The 23,121-nt window shown below is 39.6% G+C and overlaps 1 protein-coding gene across 3 annotated transcripts in view; it reads left to right on the plus strand.

Annotated features, from left to right (window-relative positions):
- Positions 1-23,121, plus strand: part of LOC149818814 (uncharacterized) — a 250,458-nt gene that overhangs the window by 216,539 nt on the left and 10,798 nt on the right. For all 3 annotated transcript variants that reach the window (XM_089984377.1, XM_089984379.1, XM_089984378.1), the window contains one exon: positions 10,163-10,239. In XM_089984377.1, the coding sequence (XP_089840503.1) occupies positions 10,163-10,239 (77 nt within the window). The remainder of the gene's footprint in view (positions 1-10,162; positions 10,240-23,121) is intronic.

The following is a 23,121-nucleotide window of genomic DNA, read 5'->3' on the forward strand; positions in this document are numbered from 1 at the left end:
CTGACGCTCTCAGCCGCAAGGCTTCCGGTGTTTCTTTCAATCTATTATACGCTGATTGGAAGCTTTTTGAGGATCTGGTTTCTTGGAAACCATTTGCGGTCACGCAGACTTTCCAGCCTAGTGGCCCAACCTGAGCTATTAGCAAAGATTATTGTTGCACAAAGGATTGATGCACAATACGTAAAGCTGAAGGCTCAAGCACAGCAGGCCGATACCCTCTTTTGTCTAAAGGAGGAAGGAAGTTTATGGCGTAAGAATCGCCTCTGGGTCCCAAATGATCCTGTTTTGAGAGACGAGGTTCTCGCGGAAGCTCACAAGTCCAAATACACGATCCACCCGGGAGGCACAAAAATGTTCAAAGACCTGCAGCGAGGTTATTGGTTGAGCGGAATGAAGCGAGACGTGGCCGAGTATATCGCCAAGTGTTTGACTTGTCAACAGATTAAGATCGATCATCAACGACCTGACAGTGTAATGCAGCAGATTGAAATCCCACAATGGAAATGGGAAGACATCACTATGGACTTTAGCGTCGGTTTGCCAAAGACTCGGAGAACGCATGATGCAATTTGAGTGATCGTCGATCGACTTACCAAATTGGCACATTTCCTCCCTATTCGCCTCAATCAGTCACTCGATAGTCTGGCGGACCTCTATGTTCGGGAGATTGTAAGATTGCACGGTGTTCCAGTGTCCATCATCTCTGATCTCGACCCAAGGTTCACCTCAAGGTTTTGGGGACAATTGCAGTCAACCTTGGGTACAAAATTGAAGTTTAGCACCGCTTTCCACCCTCGGACATACGGGCAGTCTGAACATACGATTCAGACTTTGGAAGACATGCTATGTGCTCGCATGTTGGATTGGAAAGGAGAATGGGATTCTCATACCAGTCTGGCAGAATTCGCGTACAACAACAATTATCACGCTAGCATCGGGATGGCCCCTTTCGAGGCCTTGTACGGGAAGCCCTGTGGATCACCTCTCTACTGGGACGAGGTCGGCGAGCGAAGATTGGATTCTCCGGTATTGCTACAACACTGCACTCAGCAAGTGCAGTTGATTCGGGAGCGACTCCGTACTACCCCGAGCCGACAGAAAAATTACGTGGATCGTCGTCGTCGAGAGCTCACCTTCTCGACGAGAGATATGGTTTTTGTTAAGGTATCTCCCATAAAAAGCGTGTTTCGGTTCAGAAAAAAGGGGAAGCTAAGTCCCAGATTCGTCGGACCATTCGAGATTCTAGATCGAATTGGTGAAGCAGCTTACCATGTGGCTTTACCTCCTCAATACGCTCAGATCCATAATGTCTTTCACGTATCCATGTTGAGGAAATATGTGCACGACCCATCACACATCATCCATTATGATGATGTAGACATTCAGAAGGATTTATCTTTCGAGGGAAGACCAATCGACATCGTGGATCATCGAGATCAAGTGCTTAGGTCAAAGACGATATCCCTTGTCAAGGTACGTTGGCAACACCATGAGATAGAAGAATGTACATGGGAGCCCGATTCTAACATTAGGGAGAAATACCCTGACTTGTACTTGGAGCGATAATTTCAATCTAATTTCGAGGACGAAATTATTTTAAGGAGGGTAGGATGTAAAACCCAATGTTAAAAGAAATCAAACCCGCGTCGGGTCTGGACCCGACCCGGATCCATACCCAAGCCAGCCCCAGCCCGTCGAACGGGCTTTTAGGGGCTGGCAAGAGGTGGCATACAGGGGGCCGCCCACCCCCTGCGGCCTCTACAAAAGGAGCGAGAGAAGGGGAGGAGAGGAGTTCGAGCCTCTCCCCCGACTCTCTCTCTCGGCTCTCGGCTCTCCCCCTCTACATCTCTTCTCTCCCCAACTCCATCTCTCTCTCGTTGTTGACGCCGACGCCGGCGAGCTCCTCTCTGTCGAGGCAGTCCGACGACCTCCCTCCTCTCCAGCAGACCCCAGGTAAGCCTCCCTCTTCACCTGTCTTCTTCCCCCTTTTCCTCTACGTTCGCCGGAAGGCCGACAGGTGGTCGACGGCCCCTGCCGTGCCTTCCCCTCCTTTTTCCTCTTCTTCTACCTTCTCCTCTCCTGACAGCCGCAGGCAAGGGCCAAAGGCCCTTGCGTCTCTTTCTCTCTGCTTACCTTCCGGCAGGGGCCATCGGCCCCTGCCCCTCTTCTTTAAAAAATCTAGCAGGGGCCGATGGCCCCTGCCATTTTTTTTCTCAAGCCCGACAGGGGCCTTTGCCCCCCCCCCTCCTCTTTTAAAGACCAGCAGGGGCCGATGGCCCCTGCCCTTTTTCTCCATGAACGACAGGGGCCATTGGCCCCTGCCTCCTCTTTTAAAAGCCGCAGGGGGCCTTTGGCCCCTGCGCTCCCTCTCTCTGCTCATTTTTCCGGTAGGGGCCATCGTCCCTTGCCCTTTCTCTTTCTGGTAGCCCCTGCCTCCTCTCTTATTTGTCTGGCAGGCGCCGAAGGCCCCTGCCCCTCTTTTTATAAACCCGGCAGGGGCCGATGGCCCCTGCCCTTCTTTAAATATCCGGCAGGGGCCGATGGCCCCTATACCTGTCTCCTTTGGCGGCATGGGTCATTGGACCCTACCCCGTTCTGTTTCAAGTCGGCAGGGACCTTTGATCCCTGCCTTGTATTGCGGAGAAGTCGAGTCTCCTCTCTACCTTTGCTCGTTTATATGCCTTCTAAAAAGTCATATTTTTGCAGTTTACGCAACGGAGCCTGTCCGCGCCCCGCGAACCAAACCAACTATCACCTACGCTCGTAGATGACCTCTTTCTTGCAACACCCCGAGGTAGGGGAAATTGCACAAGGACTTAAATAAATGAAGCTAGCTTAAATAATTAAAGACCGAAAGAACATAAATATATATTTATATACGTATAAGTATATAAGTATGCTTTTAGTTTAAGGACGCGGTTTCGCGATCCTTGTCTTTTACTTAAGCATTTTCTTGCTTTCTGTCTTTAATTTGCCGTTGCGCTTTGCACCTAGGCTTTTGCTTTCGCATTTCCTGCTTTCTCTCTTTAATTTGCCACCGCGCTTTGCGCCCAGGCTTTGGCTTTCGCATTTTCTGCTTTCTGTCTTTAATTTGCCACCGCGCTTTGCGCCCAGGCTTTTGCTTTCGCATTTTCTGCTTTCTATCTTTATCTCAAGGACGCGGTTTCGCGATCCTTGTCATTTGCTTTCGCATTACTTGTTTTATGTTTGTCGTCGCGCTTTGCACCCAGGCTTTTGTAAGGAAACGACTTTGAATATATTAGGTTCAATACACATGCACATGAAGTGCGAATATACCCACTAAAGGGGAAAACACAAACACATAATGTGCTAACACATAAACCCACAAAGGGGCAAAAATGCCTATAAGGCATAAGTTGATATTATTGAAAAGAGGAAGAGTTAACACCCATTACATGGAGCAAAGGCTCCTCCAAAGGAGTGCTTTAATTACAAGGGGGAGACCCCTATTTATAACACAAGAGAGGAGCCACATAGGGGGCTCCCAAAGGAGTCGTTGGGGGCTCCCCAACGACTCTTTGGGGAGCCTCCTTAGGTGGCGCAAACCACAAGAATGAATAAAATAAAAAATAAAAATAAAAATAAAATTACAAACATATTCCTAATAGAATATGCGTAAAAAGGGGAAATGACTAGACTACCCTTATGCCTAATAATAGAAAAATATATATATTTTTTATATATATAATTAGGAAGATACATATGCATATATACCATATATGTATATGTATCATCCTTTGTATATATAAGATTACAAAGATTGAATGATACATTTTAACACCCCCCCTCAAACTTTGTGTGGGGGAACGAAAAGATTGAAGAATGCAAGAGGAAGAATCTGAAGGCTTCAAGAGCCTTCAGTCCGAATGCCATTGAAATTTGCAAATGTCTTCCTCCAAAGTCTTTAACGATGAGCACCTTTCATGATCTATCCAAGGTACTTCTTTTCCTCTCATTTTCAAGATCCTGTGGAACAAATCAAGAAGAGGTCCAAGTAAAAGATATATTTGCACTTTAATCAAGTGAAATATTCCAAATAAGTTGAATTAACCAAAAAAATCATATCATATAATTCATCCAAAAGTAATGGTGCAAAAAGATATTTTATGCATAATTCATCACAGGATTTGATGGAACAAGATAATTACTTATGTATGCAAAATGATTTTAGAAAACCAATTTTAGATAAGATTCGGAACGAGGAGATACGTAAGAAGGTAGGTGTTGCACCCATTGAAAATAAGATGCGAGAGAATCGTTTACGGTGGTTTGGACATATTCGGCGAAGGCCTAATGATGCTCCAGTTAGAAGGTTGGAGAAATGGGAAAATATATTAGTTAAAAGAGGTCGGGGTAGGCCTAGGAAGACTTGGATGGAGATGATAGGAAAGGATATGAATGCTTTGAACCTCACCGAGGACATGGCATTGGATAGAAATAATTGGAGGAAAAGGATTCATGTGGAAGACCCAAAATGAATTTCTTTTTTGGTTCATATCGCTGACCCCAATTGTTTTGGGATGAAGGCGTAGTTGTTGTTGTTGTTGTTGTTGTTGTTTGTTGTTGAATTTTCCATAATCATATACCATGTTGAAGAGGGAGCGGAAACAAATTACAAGAATGCATAATGCATTCATAAAGTCCAACATTGGACAAACACAACCTCATAAGGAGGAATAACATAATGGTCCACAAGGGACACCACAAGAAGCCTACGAAGAGGCACAAGTTGCACATAATTTATTGAATGAGGGTCAAAAGGCCATAATGAGCATATGCATAAAATATCATGAAATGAATCAACACCTAAAAGAGTCATTAATGATCATGCTCCAATCATACTTTAGTCAAGTAATATGAACTGATAAGATAGAAAGACAAGTGTTTTTTATTTTTAGCAAGTCCTTTGAAAGCGATTTCAAGAGGGAAATGCTCAAAAGAGTGTATAAAACACGAGTTCAAAAAGGTTTTAAGTTCACCTAAGAGGCAAAATAATGAGAGTTATTTGAGTAGAGAACCTTACACATTTAGGAACATCTCACTGAAATGATTACAAAAACTCATTTTGCATATCAAATATAAAAGGTGACCAAAAAATCAATTTGATTTTAACATATGCATATTAATGATATGATTCACTTGTATTTTAAAAAGATAAAATATGAATGAAATTTCACAAATTTCAACAATAATTCATCCATTACAAGCAACTACCTCATTAGTCCTCCAAAACCCACAAATCAAGTGTGTAAGCTACTAGATCAAGAACATAAATATAATGCCATTAAAGGCCAAGGACACACACAACGGTGTGTAAAAGAACCTCTTGTCTACATGTAATAATACTTGAAATGAGTGCATCAACGATAAGACCAAGAGAATACACGCCAACATGGACCAAAAGCATCTCTTGTCTACGTAAAAATACACTCAAGACCAAGTATGTTCGGCTACTAGAACAAGAGTATCAAGCTAACCATAGGCTAAAATACAATACATCTCTTGTCTACATAAAATGACACTTGAAATGAGTGAAAGAAGCCAACCATGGGCATACATCTCAGTGACTAGAACAATGACACAAATGTCAACATGGACTAAAATCACACACTATGGTGTGAATCAACGTGCCTTGTCTACATATAATAACACTCGAGACAAGTGTGTTCAGCTACTAGACCAAGAGAGCAAAGCCAACAAAGGGCTACCAACACACAATGGTGTAATAATATGTTTTGTCTACATATGATGACACTTAGATAAGAGGTATAAGAGGAGAAGACTTTTGAGGCAATAAAACTTTGTAATGACAAACATATAAATAAAACCTTAGACAATATTTTTTGAAAATAAGTATGTGCACATACGCACAACAAGAACACTTGGAACACTTGTGCACAAAAGCATGTAAAAGTATCTTTAACAAGATACTATAATCGATGGAACGATATAAATGTAAGAACATACATATACCAAGAACACTTGGAACACTTGTGCACAAAAGCACAAAACACAAGATCACAAATGTGCAAATGCACTCATAAGATTCATAAGCAATAAAAGGTTGGGCAATAATCCCCAACACCCTTGAATTAAATATACCTTAAAACATTTAAGGTTCCAAGACACCATATATCCATCACATTTATATATAAATAAGAGCATCCATAAGATCAATGGCCAAAAGAAAACGAGTGACACACTCATAATTAGAGATCATATAACAAATCATTCTAGAGTCCCAAGGTGCCCATAACTCACCTCAACAACCATCTTTAATATGGTAATTGGACAATCTAAAATGACATAACACAAGGTGCCCTTAACTCACCTCAACAATTATCTCTAATATAACAATAAGGCCATAAAAAGGATTGATGCATCATATAACTTGTGATGGATAAAAATAAATGTCATAAAAAGGCAATGAACACTTAGGGAAATCATTTTCCAAATATGTGATTTTACAAAGAGGGTTGATTCAAAGGTCCAACATAATTAATCACAACAATATGCCTTATAATAATTTTGCATAAATACGAAATTATGTTCAATCATGATCATTATCAAAAGACTCAATAAACACAATATGAAATATTTAAGCAATGTCATGTTGTGAGGACGGATTTGGAATAATCCAAGAATCAAATCAAGCCTCTATAAATTGCAATTATATGCATACCAAGATGTAGAATGACAATAATCTTAAATGAGCAAATTTAGGACAACATGTAACAAGAAATTGCGGAAGCACTTATAATGATAAAAGGAACAATCTCACAAGTCCACTAAGGGACAAAACAAGCCCTAAGGAAGGCAATATATATCATCTTTATTGAAAAGAGAGTACCATGTGAAAATGTCTATGAATAGACAATATGCATACAAGCATGAATACTTTATAAAAGAAGTGTACGAAGACACTCTCACAACATTTGAACAAAATACGCAAAAAACATAATAATAGCAAACATGCAATAATGCATGTATAAAAAGGAGCAAATGCTTGAGACTCTCAAGCTTTCACAAAGATGGTAATATTAAAAAAATCTCATAAAAAACCAATATTAAAAAGAAGCTTATAACAATTATGAAATTTTCTCAAAGAGTATATACTCATAAGAAGATTCACAAGGATAAAAAGGCCTCTCAAAGAGAGATCCAACAAACAAAATTCTCAAATGAGGATACATACGAAAGGAAGAGGGAAAACTTTATTAAAGTGGAGAAAATCCCCAAAGAGAATACTAGGATTGCGTTATGGCATAAATCTATAAACAAAAATTCATAATATTATATGACTTAATAGATTATAACCAATGGCATGAATATGTTTTAAATAAACACAACATGAAATATTTAAAACATATGTAATAAGTATGCAACATTAATGAAGACCATAAATCTTATAATAAAACATATTCTTGAAATTGAATTAAAGAATGAAAAGAGGATAACCATATTTTATGAGATCATTTTTTAAAAACTTAATTCAACCGATATTATAAAAATGCCTTCTTAATCAAACATTGCTCGTATGAAAAAAAACTCATTAGATAGGAAAATAAAACATCATTTTTCAAAGACACATGTTATTATGAAAAAACCTCATATAGGACATTTTAGAGGGTAAACACATACCTTTAATATGAAATAATTATGATAAGAGTATGTGAGCAATGCTACATCTCTTCTAACATAACTTTCTTTAAAAAACCTATTTTTCAAGAAAAGACATACGAAAGAGAATAATATAAAAAATTCAATGGAATTGTTAAGAATCCAAATTCATAATGACATGGAGAACACAAATGCAAAAGCATATCTAATTATTTATAATGCTCAACACTTAAAGAAATATAATGCATACCAAACATTTTTAAGAAGCAAAAGAGAGAAACACATATGAAAAAACATATAATTCTTCATAATGCATAATACTTAAAGAAATATAATGCATATCAAATAATTTTAAGAAGTAAAAGAGAGAAACGAGAACATCACCATTCTTCTTTAAAATTTCTTGAATAGCACGTTTCCCAATGCAACAAAGAGCAACTCGATCCCAACCTTGCTTTGATACCATGTAAGGAAACGACTTTGAATATATTAGGTTCAATAATGAACCAATACACATGCACATGAAGTGCGAATATACCCACTAAAGGGGAAAACACAAGCACATAATGTGCCAACACATAAACCCACAAAGGGGCAAAAATGCCTATAAGGCATAAGTTGATATTATTGAAAAGAGGAAGGGTGTAACACTCATTACATGGAGCAAAGGCTCCTCCAAAGGAGTGCTTTAATTACAAGGGGGAGACCCCTATTTATAACACAAGAGAGGAGCCACATAGGGGGCTCCCAAAGGAGTCGTTGGGGGCTCCCCAACGACTCTTTTGGGAGCCTCCTTAGGTGGCGCAAACCACAAGAATGAATAAAATAAAAAAGAAAAATAAAAATAAAATTACAAACATATTCCAAATGGAATATGTGTAAAAAGGGGAAATGACTAAACTACCCTTATGCCTAATAATAGAGAAATATATATATATTTTATATATATAATTAGGAAGATACATATGCATATATACCATATATGTATATGTATCATCCTTTATATATATAAGATTACAAAGATTGAATGATACATTTTAACAACTTTTGCTTTCGCGTTTGCTGCTTTCTGTCTTTAAAATTTGCAACCTCGATGGATGAAAGGAGTCCTTTTGTATCAAACATACGGTTCTGCAAATAATGTTGGTTTTGAAGCATCGCAGTGGGTCATCCTGAATCAAGCATTCGGAAGGAGTAGTTTTTCTACTTTGTTTAGTATTTTTGGCGCAGCTCGAGTTTTTCCAAAATCCGGGACTCGAGCAAGCTTGTGAGCGTAATTTTCTCATGCGAAATCCGCATTCACCGTTTATCGTTATCAGTGTCAAAATTGGTGTTGCATGTTGACACTACGATAACAAATGTGAGATTCGAGAAAATCACATGCCATAAGTTGGCACATGATATTGGTCATTTCAAAAGTTTAAGAATGATGACATTATATCTTTGCAAATTATGTTGTTGAGGCTCCTATTGAGGACCTAGAACCCTTCCTCGTAACACTCACAAATCCCACAAAAGAGGGGTACACACAATATAAAATATATATTTTATTCAATGAAACAAGTGTGCAAAAGCATTAAAGTATATTAATAACCATTTCCCATACAAGGATAAATGAGTAGTAAAACTTCAGAAATTTTATATAGAAATTTAAAAATCCCACATAACACAACGAATGATATTTGCAAATCTCAACAATAGTTCGACCACCACAAGCAATCACCTTACTATACCTTCAAAACCTCAAATTCAAGTGTATCAACTACTGGGCATGGCGCCTCTCTCTCTCTCTCTCTCTCTCTCTCTCTCTCTCTCTCTCTCCTCTTTCTTCTTTTGAGGGTTTTGCGAAACAACCAAAAAAAGGGAGAGAATTTTTGGGTTTCAGGTTGGTTCTAGGTTGGACCCGACCCGATCCAGGCCCAGCACGTACCCGTACTGCACCCGGTACCCGTCCCTATGATGGGTCGTGTCGACATGGGTACGTGGGCCATTTAGCCGTGTCTATGTGACATAGGTCATTGGCAGTCAAGTAAAAAACTAGGAAACTCGGTCAAAACAAAACTGAAATATCTTGATGACAAGCTTTGATTTTTCAGTAGATGGATGAATGATGGTTAAATGATGTCATCAAAGATATTAATCCTATAAATTTTGTTATTGGGAAAAAATTTAAGATAATTTATGGAGTGATTAGTTAGTTATCTTGGCGGATACTCAAATTAACTTATAACCTAATTGACTGTCTTATCATTTCTAAAACAATGCCAACAGTTGACACATGTTGGTTCATTTGGTTTACTGGTTAAACCAGGCAGTTCAGCCAGTTCAAAGTTGTTTTCTAAGAAAACTTGTTTCCTTCTAAACCATATTGGATTATTGACCAGATCATCATTGAAATCATGTTTCAAGTTGCTGTTCCAATGGTTAGTGTTTAGAGTTTACTGCCAATTTATGTCATGATTATCATTTGCTGGTGCCATATTTTCTTCTTCTCTAACCTAGTCATTCTACTTGCATACAGATTCTCACCGTCAACGTATTGTTAATTGGATCAATGCAACTGGTGGAACATCATCAGCTTTTGATGTTACTACTAAGGTAATCTCTTACATCACTTGGTGACTACTTCACAAATGTTGTGAAGTTTGTCTTAAATGACTAGATTTTTTTTAGCTATAAATTTCATTACTTAGTGCTACTATGTCCTGAATTTTTTTGGAAATTAAGTTATGATGAAATTAAATTCTATTTAGCTCTATGAATTTATGTAATATAACGGCTTGATCAGACAAATATTAGTTGATGAAGTACTGCATAATTTAGTTGATGAAATAAGATTTCCTTAAGTACCAATGGATTTATATTTTTGAAGTTTCTTACATTTTCCAGGTGGCAGTTTGCAACTATCATATGCTTTGGGAAATAAGAAAAACGAGTTGACATGAGTTTTGGTATCTGTCATTTTCTTGTTTTGCTCTTTTTTCTTATGTCAGGATGCTGGTGCTTAATTTTTGTCAATGATTAGTCACATATTCACCTGGAAAGTTAAGAATATTTATCTGCTAATCTTTTTTCACTTGTAAAACAAGGAAAGTCATTATAATATCAAATCCATTTTTGTTTTTCTTGGATAACCATGAAAAAACCACCTTGCTCATTGAGTACATTGTCCTAAAACCCAAGCCTCCCTTGACCACCATAGAGTATACCCACGGGTTTCAAACTCATGACATGCTGTCAATTGGTGATGTATGTAAAGAACCAAAGTGCCTTCAATCACAATCAAAATGTCCACCAAAAACCAAAATGGACAAGCACAAAAGTGGTCACTATGGAGTCATGGACACACTCTCAAATCCCGCAAAGGGAACACACAAGAACGGCTCAAATATTAAAAAATATATATTTTTTATTATGTCACTCATGTATGCAAGAAGCATACTTTGAAAGGAGGGGGAACTCCCCTTTATATACAAGAGAAGAGGGCCCAATAGAGCCATTGGAGCTAGTCAAACGGCTAGATAGTCAACACTTGAGTTGACCCAAGAAATAAACAAAAAATAAAGAAAATAAAAGTTACAAAAGAAACAAAAAAGTATATACAATACATATGTATATGTGTATATATATGTATTAACATACATAGGCATGTATATATATATATATATATATATATATATATATATATATATATATATATATATAATGTAACGATCCCAACTGACCCTCGTAAAAATAGTGGATTTTTTTTGTTAAACAATTGCGGAAACAAACTCAAGGATCCGGGGCCTTACAAATTTAATACACCAAACCACAAACTAAATTATGCATTGAATCAAAAAAGAATAATCATTAACTTTATTAAATCAATAAATAATGTCAAATAAACTAAGACAGTAAAATTGTCTATATCATAAATGAGCTACTCTGTCAGAAGAGCATCCTAATACACCATAATTCTCTACGAAATCAAAATTTACAAGTTCCACGTTGGATCACCTGGTTTAGGAAATGTATGACCTCACAAGGAATTACCGTCCTAGATGGTTTACCTGGTCTTGGACAATTATACTTCCTCACAGGAATGCGCCGTCTTTGCGGCTACCCGATCTTGGACAGTGTACTTCCTCACAGAGATTCACCATTAGTCGGATTACCTGATCTTGATCATACATGCCCTCGCAGAGAATCCTTTGCGGACAAGGTCCTCAACAGGTACCGAAATCAATGATACATGCATCAAAACAAACGACCACTCACCGGGTTGATAGCCACCCATAATGAGCAAAAGTATATATCACTTCATCTCATATGGTATATAAATCAAAAATCACACCTTCACCTATAAGGTTCGATGAATCATAGTTTACTATTGAACTTAAACATATATCGCATACTTTCAAAATTTGAGGTCACATGCATTTCAATCATATCATACAAAAGCATATTATCCTATGCATTATATCATTGCCACCAGGAGCATTGCATTATCCAAATCTAACCTCAAAGCATGAGTTCTATACAATGTGATCATGTATATATCAAGAATCAATTAAACCTCAAGATACGTAACTTCTATGCAGTTCGAGTTATGCACACAGGATTCAAGTCAGATATGCATCTAAGACATTCAAATCGTTGCACCATCATATGCATTCACAATTTTTTTTACATCAAATCACATCGCATTCAACCACTTCAGCGTGAAACACATGCACCAATCTTCAAGACATTTTAGTCCAATATGATATCCATCAATCATGCTATACAGGTATGATATATTCTCACAAATAATCATAATGCAACCCTCTGCAACACAGCTAGGTAGGCATGATATATCATCAGAAACTAAGCGTTTGTAGTCGTGAGGTGTCATTCATCTAAATAGTCTGACTTAATGATTTGTAGGCGTATAAGTCAACCACCTAAAAGTTAATCATTTGTAGGCATAACAATTCAACTAATCAGTTGTTGGCGTGATATGTCATTTACCTGCATAAGCATCATAATCATAAGGGTCTAGGTTGGACAAAATTCATATGTAATTTCATTGATAAACTTTTACTTGACAAGATCCGTACTGAAAAATAAGAAGTCTAACCCAAACTTATTAAAGTGTCTATTCGTTAATTCTCTACCTAACCCGTCATGATGAAAATAAACACGGTTCACTACTCTCATTGCTACTAGTGAGGCAGTTTGGGTTGTTGTTGCTGACTTTCCTTCGCGGTTCGCTTCTTCAAATCTGCTTCCTTCTTGCGACAAACTCTGGCGAAATGCCCCATCTTTCCGCAATAGAAACAACCTCCAGTGTCTCGAGGGTATGGTTGTCCAGGATGACCATAATTACACTTCGAGCATTTTTTACTAGATGGTCGATGTAGCTTGATTCCTTTGCCTTGCTTTTGTTTCTTAGGTGGGGATCCCTGCATTCTATCATAGGCAAGTCGGCATTTGCTAACTTCCTTACTACCAACTGACTTTTTGTTCTGAATATTTTTAACTTGCTTCCCTTGCTCCAAGCTCTGTGTGGCCAATTACCACTTATCGTACTTTCGCTTATGGCGGCCTTCTTTCACTGAATGGTCCACCTTACCACAGAAAGAGCAAACAATAGAATTTCGGGGGTATAATAGATTCGGGGGAACTTGATCGTTATCCATCTGTTTATCGCACTGACCCCGGAAGGTATTCTCGCATGCCACACTATGACTCAGGTTCTGGACCATAGATTGGAGATGAATAACGGCTCCGGTCAAAACATTTATTGCCTCACTCATCTCATTATACGACATCTAAATTGAAGTAAAATATTTTAATCAAATTAAGTACAAAACAACAAAATCAATAGTACTTACTGTGCGATGCAGATGTCGGATGGTCAAGAATCATTATTTTCCCTGTCGCTCTGATATCAAGTTGTAACGCCCCAAAAATCCAGGACTTGTAACTTTTAGAATAGTTTAGAAAGCTTTGAAATCATACAATTATCAGAGTCTAAATAGTACTTCAGCGGAAAAATGATATTTTTAAAACAACAAGTCGATGGACCTTGAGCGCATTACAGCGTAAACTTTCCTTTACCGAATTTCGCACAACTATTGAAATTAAATGGTTTTAAAATGCAATTTCAATGATTGAGAATTTGTTTGTTGAAACCAAGAAGAAGTTTACTAAAATAGTTTTAGTAACTCAAGGTTTAATAAAAAGAGAAATTTTGAGATACACTTTATACCAAATTTACCAACATGTCCTCAGGAGCGAAGCGTCAGGGAAATAGCTCTATCTTGATCTCATCATGCCATCGTGCCATCGCAGACTGTATTACCTATCCATTTTTGTGCCCATAAAATAGGTCAGTTTCACTAAAAACTGGTAGGTGCACATACAGGACGATATAGAACATAGTTAAGCAAAATAATGTAATATGTCAAGTAGACAGGCAATTATATAGCAATTTAATTTCAACAGATTCATGGAGTAACTATCATGAGCAAAATGCTAAAACTATTACTAGCATTTCACTGGCACAAGTAGGCTAATTATTATAAGCAAAGCACTGCATAAGCAAGCAAAATACAATGCTACATCAACCACACACACAATTTCATAAGTATTGAAACCCGTTGCATGCTATAGCTTTCATACGTGCATAACTCAACAAATTGTGTGATCGGATTTAAATTATGTTTCGATATTAACTGGCCAAGTGGGTACGCACAAGGCACGACTCTAGAAACAACCTAGACTGATCCGGGGGTTTATTATGCTATGTATTTTAAGATAACCCGGATAGCTGACTCAGTCCGCACCTAAGGGGACGGTCAGTGACCAAGAGAGAAATCCCCAAAGCAGCATAAACAATGAATGCATCCTGAACATGGAGAGCTACCACCTAAGATAATTATGGTAGTCCCCTTCCCCTAACTCCGATGACTGGGGAAGCCGAGTCTTTTGCTCGTAACTGTCATTAATGGCTTGTCCATCAAAGTTTTTGTACATTCTCGTCCTCTCTCCTGACAGGAGTCAGCGGTTCGAATGAGTACATCAGGGGTAGTTAACTAAAGACCCATTCTACATACTCTGGTCTTTCGACCCAACTCGAGTATCTTGCCGGTGAAGGCAGAATCATCACTTATTTAGGTGATCTCAGCATTTTGTTATTTGCACTCATTAAGGTTGCCAGAACCTACTCATCCAATCATCGCAATGTTAAGAAGACGTACTTGTCAAAAAGTACGGACGTACTTGTCAAAAGTACGACTAAGATGAAAGGGATATGATTTCACCAAAGAAACCTCAACATATATTATCTGCAAAAGAAGTAACACAACAAAATTTGGCAAGATAAGTCTTGAATTCATTTCAACAATATTTTGCATATTTCATGATATGAGGTCGTCTCGGATCTCTCGTCCGATCAACAAAGTATTGAACATGTCATGTATGACTAAAAGTACGCAACACTGAAAAAGGGAGGTGTGTAGGCTTCTCAAAAGGAACACCCTACACACAACTTCATAATGATCCAAAGAATATAGGAGTACTCATTTGGCACAATTCATCCTTAAAAGTCACAATGCCCCATTAAGTCATTCACACGAGGCATAACACTATCAATCTTGCATCCAAAATTTATCTTAATATTGACATGATTCGCACGACACGCGACACTAAGTTTAATAAATGAAGAATGGGTCCTTCAACAGAACCTCACTCGATCACAGGAGGAGCCCCCAATCGGGGTTATTCAAATTGAGCTGCAACTTGAATCAAGGTTATAAAACATTTCTCCCAAGTATGGACTTGGGAGGGCCCAAATGTGACTTCGCAATCCTGCGAGACTTAAAACTTAACTTTGCAAAAGCTGTGCATTTTGAAGAGTACTGGGTTTGCAGAAGGAAATCCTCTTTAAAAGAACTATAGCGCACAAGCGCAACTTCTAGTGTTTTTAAAACAACTGAAATCAGGTTAGGCACAAGACTACATTTATGTAAGTACATATTTACCATAAGTGTGAGCATATGCAGATTATAACATGACAACAAGCAACTCTCGACTTGCAATGTCGCACATCGAGCGAAATGCACATAAGAATACACGAGGTACCAAAACCATACCTTCACCACTTAGATAGGCAAACACATAACGTCCTAAGTAATACACGAGACACGAAGTCGTACCTCACTCAAAGGAAACGTGTAGGCAAAAATGTATGCAAGCAAACAAGGGCATATGTATTTCAAGAAATACGAAACCAAACCTCAACTCATAAGCAACTATGCAAAATAATGATCGAAGAATGAACTTGTACATCGACCCATAGGAACGTACAGGCTAGTATATATGCAAGCAATTAAGGGTATAAGTATTACAAAAAGTATGAAACCACCTTCAACCACATAAGCAAATACGCAAATTAATACTCAAAAAGTAAAATCATACCTCGACTCATAAATATGCAGACAAGAAAATATACAATGCAGATGCAATATAAATCTAAGCATATCTAGCATGGGCATCTTAATTATTTCAACTTAAATAGGTTCATTTATTGCCCTTTGTGCGACTTTACCCTACCTCGGAATGTTGTGCAGCTGCGTGCGTCTACGGGTGTAGATGATACGAGGCTGAGGCCGCGGAGCCAGAGCGGGGTTCGATACGAAGTCTGCAAATGTATGAGTATTCAGCGCTACATTATTTATCATGCGAAGAAAAGAAAATCAGGTTTGTCGATCGAAAAAAAGAGAGGCAGCAGGGGTGTGCCCCTGTTGGCCGAAAACGGAAAAGCGACAGGGGGCGAGCCCTTGCCGGTTGACAACAGCGGGGCGACAGGGGATGAGCCCCTGTCGAAAACAGCGAGGGGGCAGGGGGCCAGCCCCTGCCGACAACAACAAGGCGACAGGGGGCCTGCCCCTGCCGACCGCAGCGAAGCGGCAGGGGGGCCAGCCCCTGCCGACAACAACAAGGCGACAGGGGGCTTGCCCCTGTCGACCGCAGCGAAGCGGCAGGGGGGCCAGCCCCTGCCGACGGCACGAGATGGCAGGGGGCCAGCCCCTACCGACTGTATCGAAGCGGCAGGGGGGCCAGCCTCTGCCGACAGCACGAGACAGCAGGGGACCAGCTCCTGCCGGCAGCATCGATGCGGCAGGGGGGCAGCCCCTGCCGACAACAATGAAGCGGCAGGGGCTGAGCCCCTGCCGACATCCAAGAGACGGCAGGGCTAGCCCTTGCCGACAGCAACAAGGAGGCAGGGGCCAGCCCCTGCCGACAGCCGAGAGGGAGAGAGCTCGGGATGGGGGTGACAGGGGGACAAGCCCCTACGTGCCGAGAATAAAGATGCAGCAGGGGCATATCCCCTGCCCTCCCAGAAGCCAAGAGGCGGCAGGGGGCGATCCTCTGCCAGCCCAGCAAAACAAAGGGAGACAGGGGCATTGCCCCTGCCAGCCGAGACAGGAAGGCGGCAGGGGCACTACCCCTGCGCGCCAAAACCCTAGAGGCAGCAGGGCGAGCCCTTGCCTACCGGGAAACAGGAAGTGGCAGGGGCATTGCCTCTGCCTACCGGTGATCGAGAGGCGGTGCCTACCGGTGATCGAGAGGCGGCAGGGGGACTAACCCCTGCCAGAGAGAGAGACCGGGGCGATAGGAGCCACCAACCTCCTGTCGACCCCTTCGCAGGCCACAGAGGAGAGGGGGGGCACGACAGGGGCCGTGCGCCGCCTGTCGGCCTCCCGACGTGGTGACAGAGAAAAGGGGGGGGGGGGAAGAGAGAGAAGAAGAGGGAGGTGGAGAGGCGGTGGCCGGCGTCGGCGTGGGTCGCAGCGACGGCGACGTTGGTGGCGCTGGTGGCGTGCGCAGCAACGGAGGAGGGGGGTCATCGCGAGGGGATCGAAGGGCTGCGAAAGGGAGGCGTGCCTCCCCTCGCCTTCCTACACAGGTCTTAAAGGCACAGGGGGGGTGATGAATGGGGAAACCCCAATGGGTTTCCCCTTATCTCCCCGAAATCGCAGGTGGAGGGGGGGGGGGGTTGTGGCGCTCGGGAAGAGGATTTAAAATCCTCTTCCTGAGTCGGGTTACTAAAACCCTAATGAAAAGGGGCCCGGGTCGGGTCCGGACCCGACCCGGCCCAGGTCCAATACAATAATTTTTTTTTTTAAATGAAACGTGGGTTTTACAAACAAGGAGTCAAGTCAATCTTCAAAGAGAGATGCAAGCACACAAGAGCACTATGGCTCTGATACCATGTAAAGAACCAAAGAGCCTTCAATCGCAATCAAAATATCCACCAAAAACCAAAATGAACAAGCACAAATATGATCACTATGAACACTACTCAAATCCCACAAAGGATACACAAAAGAAAGGCTCAAATATAAAAAAATAATATTTTATTATGTCATTAAAGTATTATAATATCGTATGTTTTCCATAGTTTTTAAATTCGAAAATTCTGAAATTTTGGCTAAGTGTTTTATAAAGTTAAAAAACCTAGAAAATATCTTCAATTATAGGTGATGTCAGCTGGGTCTGGGGGAAGCCCAGAGCCCACTAACAAGACCAAAATGAAGCAAATGATATTTATAAAACTTTTTGTTTTTAACCTTTAAATTTGAGCGGAAATCGTGCGAAATTCAGGTTAAATTCAAGAAAAATTCAGAGGCAAAAATCAGGTAAGTATACTGTTAGATGCATCTCATAATTCTGAGAACATTGGTATTTCGTTTTTCTGAAATCAGGTTACGGTTGGCCCAAAAAATGCATTTTTCAAAAATAACCCACCTCTATTTTTACCATTTTTGGGGTTGGATCGGATCCGATCCAGTCCGTTTGATCCAAGTTGATATGGATTTGTGAAGTGGAAATGCTGCCTGAAGATTGTGAAGTGGAAATGTTGCAGATGAACTACACTGAATAATCCAAAGAGGTGAGGATATATGTTGTAACGTGTGAATGTAAGAGATTATCCTCTGAATAATCTAGTCCAAATAGAAATAAAAATTGGTATAACATGCAAGAGTAAGCACGTTATTTGATATTCTGAGGAAAGAAGCAGTTGCACATGTAATGAAAAGAGGCGGAAGCACCAATAGGGCAAAAGTCACTCTTTAAGAGTGACTATAAGAGCCAAGAACACAAACACCAAATGTGCACACACAAAAACTCAAGAATATAGAAAATGACTTAAAGTCATAAGTTGGATTTATTGAAGAAAGGAAGAGAGGGGTGTAAAAACCCATACATTTACAAGGGGGAACCTCCTCCTTTTATAGAGGAGGAGGGCACTTTAGAGGGACCATAAAAGGGGCTCCCTTCTAGTCGTTGGGAGCCCCAACGGTCATAAATATGACTGTTGGGGCCCCAACGACTAGATGGGTGGGGCCCCTTTATGGTTCCAAAAAGCAAAAAACAGAAAATAAAAAGGTAAAAAGAAAAAGGGAAAAAAGAAAGAAAAGTAAAAAGACAAAAAATACATATGGAATTACCAAAACACCCCTATCAGATTTTTGGTTTATACAAAACAGGAAAAAGCTATATAATTATGTATATATACATATATACGTATATATACTTATATATATATACATAATTTAACATGCCCCCTCAAACTTTACGGGGAAAAGACCGAAAGTTTGCCAAGAAGAAACATGAATCGTGGAGTTGGGAGCGCCTTGGTGAAGAAGTCAGCTAGTTGATACTCTGAAGTGACATATGGCAATGTGATGGTCCCTTTGAGATATTCGTCTCGAACATAATGGCAATCCATTTCGATATGCTTGGTCCGCTCATGAAAGGTGTGATTGCTGACAATGTATATCGCACTCTTGTTATCACAACAGAGCTTGGTGGGAGTGGAAATGTGAACGCCCATGTCACCAAGAAGACTTCTGAGCCACACAATCTCCATAGTTGTCATTGCCATAGCTCGATATTCAGCTTCAGTAGATGATAAGGAGACCTTCTGCTGCTTCTTGCATCTCCACGAGATGAGAGATTCACCTAAAAAAATGCAAAGACCCGTAATTGAGATCCGATCATTGGGATTTCCTCCCCAGTCAGCATCAGTAAAAGCAGTCAATTCAAGAGATGAGGAAGAGGAGAAGAAGAGTTCCTTGGAGATGGTATTTTTGATATATCGCACAATTCTCATTACGGCCGCCATATGAACCGTAGTAGGAGCGTGCTGAAATTGGCTCGCTGCATGAACCGCATGAGCTATGTTTGGACGCGTGATGGATAGATAGGTGAGAGATCCAATTAATTGTCGGTAGGGGGTTGGATCCTCAAGAAGAACACCATCTTCAAGTCTTAGTTTCGCATTGATAACTTCAGGAGTCTCCACTTTCTTTTCATCAGATATTCCTGATTTGGTACAAATTTCTGCAGCTAACTTCATTTGAGATAAGATGTACCCACACGCTGAATAAGCCACTTCAATTCCTAAAAAATATCTCAAATAACCAAGGTCAGACATATCAAAAGTATCTTTTAACATAGACTTAACATCATTTACTCCCTTTTTGTCATTCCCAGTGACAATCATATCATCAACATACAGCAGAAGCATAATAATGGAGTCACCTATCCTTTTGACAAAAAGAGCAGTGTCAGTATAACAAGAAGAAAAACCTAAATTGATTAAAACATTACTAAACCTGTTATACCAAGCTTTAGGAGCTTGCTTAAGTCCATACAAAGCCTTTTTTAATTTTAAAACTTTTCCATTTAAATTCATACCTGGAGGTGGTTCCATATAAACTTCTTTATTTAAATTACCATTCAAGAAGGCATTTTTAACATCAAGTTGAAAGATGGGCCATTTTTTAACAGAAGCTATAGCAATAAGGACTCGAACACTAGTCATTCGAGCAACTGGGGCAAAAGTTTCATCATAGTCTACCCCATATTCTTGGGCATAACCTTTGGCTACCAACCTAGCCTTATATCTTTCTAATTAACCATCACTCTTAGTTTTTACTTTAAACACCCATCTACATCCAATGTGTTTCTTGCCATTCGGGGGATCAATGATTTCCCAAGTTTGTGCCTTTTTAAGGGCATTGAGTTCAAGCTCCATAGCTTCATTCCAATGAGCATATTGTTTAGCATCATTGTAATGAGATGGTTCATGAAAGGAATGAAGAGCAAGAAGACATGCTCGATAATTAGGGGAAAAAGAATCATAAGAAACAAATCTATTTGGAATCTTAGGAATGCGATTTGATCTTCTTTGAGAGGTTTCTTCTATCGACTCACTTTGAGAAAATCTTTCAAGGGCACAAGGAGAATTTCTTTCATTCCTTCTAGAGTAGACTTGTATTTGTCTTGAAGCATTTTCTTCTAAGTTTTGGTCATTATTTGGATGTTCAACAAGATCTTATGTTTTCTTGAGGTAACAAGTCAAATAAAAAGGAATAGTCAATATTTTCATTTGGTTGATGCGAAAAACCATTTTCTTCTTCGAGGAATGTGACATCTTTTGAGATATAAAGTTTATTCTTAATTATGTCAAAACATCGATATCCTTTTTGTTTTTCGCCATATCCCAAAAAAATACATTCAATAGCCCTAGGAGAAAGCTTATCATTTTTGCGAGTTAAAACAAAGCATTTACATCCAAAAATTCTTAATCTTTTATAATCGGGAGACATATTGTAAAGTTTTTCAAATGGAGAAAGATTTTTCAAAGAGGATGAAGGGATTCTATTGATGAGATATGTTTAAGTTAGAACCGCTTCGGCCCAAAAGGATTTTGGGACATTTTTTGAAATCAATAATGTTCTTGTAGTTTCTATTATGTGCCTATGCTTTCTCTCCGCAAGACCATTTTGTTGCGGAGTGTTGGGACAAGAACGTTGATGACAAATTCCATTTTCTTTTAAGTAATTTTGAAAATCATTAGACATATATTCACCTCCCGAATCGGACCTATGAATAGATAGATTTCCCAAAAATTGATTTTTAACCATTGCATGAAACTCTTTAAAGGAAGAGAAAACTTCAGATTTGCGACTTAGGAAGTATATCCACGTAAATCTAGTGAAGTCATCAATAAAGACCACATAATACGAAAAACCTCCTTTAGATAAAATTGTGGAAGGTCCCCACACATCGGAATGAACAAGTTCAAATGGCCGAGTGGCAAAATAACTTCTTTGAGGAAACGGAGTAGCTTTAGATTTCCCAAAAATGCAATCTTTACAAGTCATGTGATTATCTTTACAAGTATTGTCAAAAAAGGGAAGAGAGACATTTTTACAAAATTTGGATGACCAAGTCTCTCATGCCAAATTCCAATACTTTTGTCAAGATGACTTAGATGGAAGCATCAAAAAGTCCATAAAATAGAGATCACCCCTTCTATGGCCTTGCCCAATCAGCTTCCCTGACTGGAGATCCTGCACGATGCAATCTTTAGGTGAGAAAGAGACTTGGCATCCATGGTCGGTGATTTGGGAAACGGAAAAAAGATTTAAATTAATTTTTGGAACAACTCTTACTTTAGGAACAAAAAAGTTTTGAGAATTTTTGAAGTCAAGTGTTCCAATACTTTCAATTTTTAATGATGTTCCATCGGCCGTTGAAACATAGGAGGACATGGGTTCGGAAAAAACATTTGAAAGGGAGTTTTTTTGAGATGTCATATGAAAAGAAGCACCAGAATCTAGAATCCACATACTTGGAGGTGATGAAGAGTAGGCGATGGCGGCTCCGGATGTTGAAGGAGAAGACTTGAGAAGGTGTTGGAGAACTTCGGAGATATGATTAAGAGTTTCTTTGATATCTCCTTCTTTGGTACTTTCTTCCTTCTTTGGAGAATTTTCTCCAACCGCGGCAACCTTTCCTTTAAGCTTTGGACAAACCGGTCTAATGTGCCCCGGTTCATTACAATAGTGGCATATGATTCCCTTTCTAGGCCCATTGATATTTTTGTTAAAGTGGGGAGGTCTATATGTTTTAACATTGGATCCGGGCCTATTAACGGCCAAAACCTCATCATTCCTAATGCTCAAGCCAAGTCGAGTTTCTTCTTGACATACCTCGGCAAGAGCATCTTCAATAGGTAGGGCTTTGCTTCTATGGAGAAGAGATGCCCTCACTTGTTCAAATTCCGGGCGAAGTCCATGAAGGAATTGAAAAAAGTGCTCCTTTTCAATTTGTTCCCTTCTAAGTTCAATATCTTGTGGAGCAACCCATTTGGGCTCAAGAAGGGCAAGCTCATCCCAAAGAGGGGTTAGAGAGCTAAAATAGTTTCAGACACTCATATCCATTTGTTTGGTGGAACGAATTTTTTCTTGACAAAAGAATTGCCGAGCAAGATCCTTTTGGGTATACATACCCTTAAGGAAAAACCAAGCCTCATTGGCCCTTCTAAACTTGGCAATATTAGCACAATTTTTAAGATCTACATTGTTCATAAACCATGCCAAAATTTTGGCATGGTTACTTTCCCAATCCTCGATTTTGGATTGATGTTCATTA

The sequence above is a fragment of the Nuphar pumila genome, chromosome 13 (genome assembly GCF_984573655.1).
Source record: "Nuphar pumila chromosome 13, dmNupPumi1.hap1.1, whole genome shotgun sequence".
In the NCBI taxonomy this organism is placed as follows: domain Eukaryota; kingdom Viridiplantae; phylum Streptophyta; class Magnoliopsida; order Nymphaeales; family Nymphaeaceae; genus Nuphar; species Nuphar pumila.